At 40.4% G+C, this 7,558-nt stretch overlaps 1 protein-coding gene across 1 annotated transcript; it reads right to left on the reverse strand.

Annotated features, from left to right (window-relative positions):
• RPL7 (ribosomal protein L7) lies at positions 1-7,135 on the reverse strand. The gene is made up of 7 exons (XM_075213647.1): positions 7,057-7,135; positions 6,279-6,384; positions 5,687-5,853; positions 4,037-4,174; positions 2,367-2,476; positions 1,231-1,442; positions 1-57 (listed from the first exon to the last, which is right to left on the reverse strand). The coding sequence occupies exons 1-6, from the start codon at positions 7,068-7,070 to the stop codon at positions 1,234-1,236; spliced, it is 744 nt and encodes a 247-aa protein (XP_075069748.1). The 5' UTR covers positions 7,071-7,135; the 3' UTR covers positions 1-57; positions 1,231-1,233.
• Positions 7,136-7,558: the final 423 nt, after the last annotated feature.

Here is a 7,558-nt window from a genome sequence, read left to right on the forward strand (position 1 = left end):
TTTTGTAACTGGATTTTTATTATTAACAGGCCAAAATGGGAAGCATCAATGGGAAACCTACAAAGAAAGAAGAAAATAAAAATAAAAGTCAGCAAGACAGATAAAATCCCTCTACACATAAACAAGTGTACATGTTACTGGAAACTACAGTGGTATATCTTCCCTCCTGCAAAGTTGTTTGCATACCCTACGAAGGCTGCAGGCAGAGAGTAAGCCCTAAAGCAATACAACAGCAAGATATACAATACATTCTGGAGATACAGATCCAGTATATAATAAACAAATGTTAACACAATGGGAAGAAAATTAGACTAAAAACAAAGCCCAAGACACCAAAATTTGGCTGTTTCAACACTCTGTCCCTTGTGTTGTTTGCGAACCATATTTGACTTTTATTTTTATATAAAGAGGAAAATTAAATGTTTAATTTAAACAAGGAAAATAAAGTTGGGGGCGGTAAGACAGATAAAATTCTGTTCAGCGGTAGTACCCATTTCATGGATCTCTGTTGAACAAAATCTCAAATGAACCACTAAACCCAAAAACTGGAGGCAAAATATATTGTTTATTGTTAAGCTTTCTTTCAAATGTAGCCATGTTAGAACATTAACAGAACTAGACAGCTGCAGCGTCCTGATAGGATCTCACACAGGTCAAAAGGCTGAGGATGCAGTCATCTGAGTGAAATCACTGACACTACCTGGTTATAGAAGCTCCCTCCCCCAACATGACAACCTGCTGCAAAGTCAAAAAATAAAGTCTGTCTTTGTCCTCAGTGGTTGGGCCTCAATAACACCCAATCACTTCCCATGTGAGCTGCATTCCTCCAGACTCAAATGCGGTTACACAGAATCAATGATGGTGATTAGCATAATGCAAGCCGTATCGTCCCCACTACCTACAGTCCACAAAATAATGCCTTAATGAGAGGTGTGAGACAGGAACGGACTTAAAAATGTATACAGGAGTATATACATGGCAATTCAGTCTTCATTTATACATAGCCACTCTGAACTGCAGCAGCTATGGCAAGTACTGGTATTATTGATACATAGGCATACATCTTGTTTAGTAGCATAGAGGTAATCCTGGGCTCTGAAGCTGCTGCCATTTCATTAGCATCAGCAAGTTGAATATATCCACTCATCACTGAAGCCCTGCTATATTGGTAGACTATCATAACGCACCAATACATCAATTCTCATTTAAACACATTTAAAAAATAGTCACCTTTTAATTCATCTTCCTAATCAGTCTGTTGATCTGGTCTTCCCTGTTTCCTGCATCACCACCTTCCACAAAGTGTGTGGTTTTCTTCTTCATTCCACCTCTGGGAGAGGACAGTTTGAAGGGCCAAAGAAAGTTGTTTGCGGATTTGAAGTTTTTGCCAACTGTGTAGATCTCATGGATCAGATCTTCAACACAAATGATGCCACGCTTGCCTAATCAGAAGTAATGCATTTAGGTTAGAAGACAGTCCTCTAATCAGTTATAAGCAATGTAAGAGCCACCATTAAACATTTAGATTTAGTTAAATCCATTCTAAATGCAGTAGTTTTAAAGCTTTTGTCTCTAGGTCTTTAAACTCAAACATCTGTTTAACATGTTCCCATGCGGAGATTTAAAAATCACTTGCAGCAATGACAGAAGGCAGAGGATTTGAAAGTCACTATTTTAGCAGCAGCCCTTAAGAACATTACTTTCTAAAATACTTATCCTATCTATTCCTCAAAGCCTAATCACTACTTCCCATTGCTTGAAAGAAAAAGTAGGCAGTTATGAATGCTCATTAGTCTTCTCTTCTTGACAACACAAGTCTGTAACGGATTGTCAAAATTAAGCATCCGCTAGTCATATTAAAGTAACAAAGAAATAACTTTAGGTGAGATGTTCCAAAATATAAATATTTCATTGAAGCCACTAACTGCCACAAAGCACTACATCAACACCTACAGCCAGTAAGTGTTCAAAGAGCAAATTAGAGGGTTTTTGTTATATTATGTTTGAGTCAGGAAGCAGAATAAATGCTACATAAACACCGATCACCTCTATCCACACAGATGTGGGCTGTTCACACAGGCAATTAAAAAAAAGTCTAGGCCAACATAGCTCCTATAGTATTTCCTATTTATTTAAAACTAGCAGAATATCTAGCACTTGTCCTGCAGCGCTCCATCCCTAGTGGGGCGAACACCCCCCCCCCTCCCCTAGCAGTTTGTATTAACTCAACAAGCTATCTGAGATAGTCAGTTCAAACCAGATGTCAAATTTGTTTGTTAAATTATTATTCTTTAACCCCCCCCCCCCCAAAAAAAAAGCCCCACAAGCACAAAATCAGATGACCCTTCCCTGTAACTAAAACTTACTCAGGTGCTTCTCAATGAGGGAGTTGTCTGTCAAGGGAATACGTTGCTTTCTGATCTTCAGGTATCCACGCTTGTAGATGAGCTCCTTCACTGACTTCAGATTGGGGTATCTGCAATATACATCATTTACTTATTCACACACACTTGTCGCTGTGAGTTCTAATTTTGTTTAAGAGACTACCGAGAGGGTTCAACTTTCCCTGAAGTAGCTCCACGATAAATCTATCTTTATTAACGCTATTATAGGCTCCCAAAAAGCCGGCGTTGAAGCTGCTGTAATAACTGTATTTAAGCGCACTATTACCGTAATAATGGTAATAGTGTGCAGGCCGCAACACTTTTTACAGTAACGCAGCCAATTGAATTCCCCCATACATGACTTAATAAAGTATGTACACTGAACTAAATGCTCTGCTTCTAATCTATCCAAAATGAATGTGTTCAACATCCCTAGGTAAAGATGGAGGATGTAACTGGACATGCACACAATGTAAAATACTATATATGAAATGCACACCTATAAGGATATCAACTAGCAGAGCAATGTAATTTAAAAAGGTCCTAGAGGAGACACCGAACACCAGGGGGTAAATTTATCAAGCTGCGGGTTTGAAAAAGTGGAGATGTTGCCTATAGCAACCAATCAGATTATAGCTGTCATTTTGTAGAATGTACTAAATAAATGATAGCTAGAATCGGATTGATTTTTCAAACCTGCCGGAAACCTCTCCGCTTGATACATTTACCCCCAGGAATACTTGCTATTTTGAGTGTTTTTACACTAAATGTTTGGTGCAGGACCACCGTCAACCTTCAGTAACTTGTTTAGAACTATTCACACAACCCCATGTTGCTGGGGCAGATGCACTCTACAGTTTGTTCCATCAACCTAAATCTCTGATTGTGCCAAGATTCTACATATAAATGGAATGTCCGTGTTCTGGGTATACATGAATGAGGCAAAGAAGCCAACACTAAACTTAAAGCTGTACTACCACTTAATCATAGGTGTAAAAAATGTGCAATACTCAGTCTTGAGGTTAAAATCTGTTAGCTTACTGTAAACAATCATGAACCATTTTAAGCAAACAGTTTAAACAAGGTCTACCAAACTGTAGGCTTATGAACTGTACCATCCCAACACATTGGCCATTTTCAAGATAAAAATCTATCTTACACAGGACCTTGTGCACCATGACCCAAAAATAACTTTGCTCCCCAAACTGTGCTTGGGAGAGAACATGAAACTGCTCCAGGCATTTTATGTGCCAAATGTCAGCAGTGGAGATGGACTAAGACATTAGCTGAAAGGACAGAGCCACCCAGAGCAGGAGTCAGTCTCCGCAGTATCTAGCACCTGGAGATATTTGATGCTCTGTTCAAGGCAGCAGTGAAGAACTTGTCTTAGGTCACATACAGCATAAAGAGATTCAGCCTCTCAATACATTTTCAAATACTAAAAAAAGGCTATTGCTAAAGGTCAGAAAAAGTTTGAATTTATAACAAAGTAAACTTGGCAGCATCAGTCTGTTAACATTATGAATCACATGTTTTATATAGACTACAACGTAACAAGATGCCAATAAGAACTATTCCTGAAATGCTAATGCTGGACAAAGGATTTGAGTTTCTTACACGTAGATTTTTGGCCTACCACAGCAGATACTCACCCCCAGGCAATATAGGGCTCTACCAATCTCAACATATTAATGGAAGCCTTGTTGAGTCTCACGAAAGTTCCATTGAAGATCTGACGCAGACGGAGGAGTTGCAATACTTTACGAACCTTTGGGCTGACCCCATTGATACTGAGGGGGCAAAAAATAAACACAGTTAAGAGCATTCTATACAGCTTTACACATTTAATTTTCTCAACACAAAATTCACAACTGCTATTACTGTCCATGTGAGAAACAGTTATTATACGTCTTCAGCTGTGTACCAGGTCTACAACAATCCTTTGTTCCCCACACTGACTATATCTAAATCATGTTACATACATCTGGAAAGCATTTCCAGAATACACATATATCTCACACAAGACACTGCAAAAAAAACTTTTCATGCGCTCATCTCCAGCATTGACTACTGGTTATCCCCAAATCACACTCACCCTTACGATCTATTTTGCACACTGCTGCTAGATTTTTCTTCCACTACTGATTGTCTAGTCTCTACATTGGTTGCTTGTGTTTCACTGAATCTAAATTGAAATACTTTTGCTTACAACTCCATCAACAAAACTGCACCAACACACATCTAAAAATATGGTCAAACTCGAAATCTCTATTCTGAACAAGATATGTGTCTCTCTTCCACTCATTACCTGCTTCCATTCCCGGTTACAAGATTTTTTTATTTGGGCTGCACCTATGTTGAATACCCTCTCTGCTCTGAAAACCCACCTCTTCAGGCAAGCTTATCAAATTCCTCAACAAGCCTCTTAACCTATCTCTAGGTTACCCTATTACCTCCCTTTACACAGCTCACACAAGACAACAACCCTTTAACCAACATGTCGGTGTGATTTGACAATATAACCCACAAAGCACTTTTTACCTTTCCAATCTGGTCGGACCAATATGCAATATGTAGCACTTACCCTCGTGTATCATCAACATCTATGTATATATCGCTAGCAAATTCCATAGTACATTAACAATGTCCTATAGGTTGTAAGCAGGCCTTCTTATCTGTGTCTGCATTACCCAGTATTGTTGTATGTCTGCTTGTCCCCAACTGTAAAGCACTACAGAATTTGCTGGCGCTATTTAAATAAATGTTGATTTGATAATTTTGCCTTTAAAGGACAAACTGGTTATGTTTTAATCATAAATCCTTATGCATACTAGAGAAAAAGTAAATTTAAGTCTTGCAGACTTACCAAATAGTCATTTTCTCAGATCTGAATACCACAGTACAAATAAATTGTGTATAAACAGTGGAATCAACTTAACCACTTCGCCTGCATGCAACCTGTACTACCCTCTAGGAAAACACTTTCCCAAGGTGGCTTCTCCCCCTATACGACCCCCGGGCACTGTTCCATGCAGCAAATTTCCCAATGCTCTTCCGTTTCTCGCAGTCCCATCTTTAAACCATGGGGTGCAAATGAAAGACTGCAGTTCTCCAACTTACACTCACCCCAGTCTGCGCCCACTTAATGTTTGTAAACCAAATTAATTTGCTGATTGTGTATTACAGAAGAAACAGACACTCTGCAAAGTAGCTGCACATATTTACATGCATAAGTAAAAAGAAAACCCTCTTAAACGTTGTGTGATCATCAGTAAGCTGCATCATCCAATACGGTCTCTTACCCTCTGATTCTAATCACAAATGCCAACTTGGGTTCAGCAGGGACATAATAGCTTCCAGCCTTGCGAGCCATTCTGGCTAGACGGATTTCACGTCTGTACATCTGCCTGTATTCTTTGTAGTAGCCCTCTGCTCTCTTGTAAATTATCTTCCTTTTTTCTTTACGGACCTGGAATTCAAACATACACCAGACAAATAGTAAAGTGCATACAAAAATCTGGGCTACATACATAAGCCAATACGTACATACATTCACATTTGACAAAAAAAAAACACAATAAGGGGCATATTCAATTGTTGAATATCCCCGCAGCGTTAAAACTATTACCGTTATTACGGTAATAGTAAGCTGGATTTCAGCTCGCAGCTCCCTGAGCCACGAGCTGAAATCCCAACGAGAAAACTACCGCAGTAATGGTATTTATGTGCACTATTACCGTAACAAAGGTAATAGTGCGCGGAGCGCAAGAATTTTTGCGTTTCACCAACAATTGAATACGCCCCTAAGAGTCAAGCATTTATCAAAGTACCACGCCGACATTACAACATTACATACATTAAACATATGCTTTTACACAGAAAAATAAAACGCACCTTTTTTGCAGCCAGAATTTTCTTGACTCTTCTGACCTTTGCGGCAGCAAAGACTTTTCGCCTTTTTAAAAGGCTTTCTGGAACGGAGGGCAACTTCTTCTTCTCCCTGCCGACCAAGACAAGACATTTTTGTGATTTTCATGTGTACAAGAATTCAACACCAACACCAGAAGGTGATTTAACATCTGGCTTTGTTATTGGCATAAATGTGATGTGAGGGTAGGAAGGCTTCATTGCACTGTCAATGTACTACTACTCTAAGCATTAATGTGACTGTAAGCAGCAGAACATATCAGTGTCACATGAAGGTACTGTGCATGGTCCCTACCAAATATAAACGTTACCTGCAAAGTAGTTTAAACTACTTAATAGTACATAACAATGTATCCGTCCCATAAAGAGTCCTAAGTATTCTATTAGTTTATGTACCGACGTTACACTAAAATCTATACGGATTTGGGCCTCTTAAAAGCAATAACACCGGATACTGCACAACAGTCAGACCCAGATCAGTAGGATACATAATATCAGGAACGCCCGGTGCCGGAATAATGACAATCCCCGGACGTCAGGTCCTACCAGGCCGCAGCACAGCCCGGCTGGGAACCGGATCACCCATCTCGCATGAAACAGGGGCCGGGCAGCGCCTCAGTCCACAAATATCACACGTCGCCTGTTCTCCATGGACTCGGAGACCGGCAGAGGCGCATAAACTGCGCGCAAAAGCAATATGTATGAAGGATGGCAGCTGATTGTACGGAGGCCATGTACTACTCACTCTGTCCCCGCCATGTTCACCACCAGAAAAGAGGGCACCACGCATGCGCAATGCGCACTTAAAGACGCGGCTGCGTGAGGTCATCAGGCTGCGCTCAAGCATGTCTATTACACTGAGAACTGATGGACAGTGCGGAAATCCTGGTCTCATAGCGCAGTAACAGGATCATATGTTGTTATTGTGCCGGGGCTGGTATAGCAGAAATGTGCGATGGGCACCACTGGCCGGTGTACAGGAATACTACTGGCTGCTTTAATATAGGTGTCTTTTACTTTACAGTAAGTATGTGGTCAGCTAGTAGTCTACTAGTGACTACCTACTAGCTGCACACATTCCCCACCACCAGCTACAGGTCTTATGTACCATCTGTTCCCCACATCTCTTAAGCTAGGTACACACTACACGGTTTTCGTCCAATAATCGGCTAAATCAGCCGACATACGACCGCTCGTTCAAAAGTGGGGTCAGTGTGTGCAGTGATACGATGGTCGAAAGTCTGCCC

This window comes from Mixophyes fleayi, chromosome 5 (assembly GCF_038048845.1).
Source record: "Mixophyes fleayi isolate aMixFle1 chromosome 5, aMixFle1.hap1, whole genome shotgun sequence".
Taxonomy (NCBI): Eukaryota; Metazoa; Chordata; class Amphibia; order Anura; family Limnodynastidae; genus Mixophyes; species Mixophyes fleayi.

What these genes read in the sequence shown, in the direction of transcription:
- RPL7 (XM_075213647.1), bottom strand. An exon ending in AAATTCTGGCTGCAAAAAAG is followed by an intron (nt 5,854 to 6,278) that starts GTGCGTTTTATT and finishes TTTGAATTCCAG; the next exon opens with GTCCGTAAAGAAAAAAGGAA. An exon ending in CCTCATTGAGAAGCACCTGA is followed by an intron (nt 1,443 to 2,366) that starts GTAAGTTTTAGT and finishes ACTTCTGATTAG; the next exon opens with GCAAGCGTGGCATCATTTGT.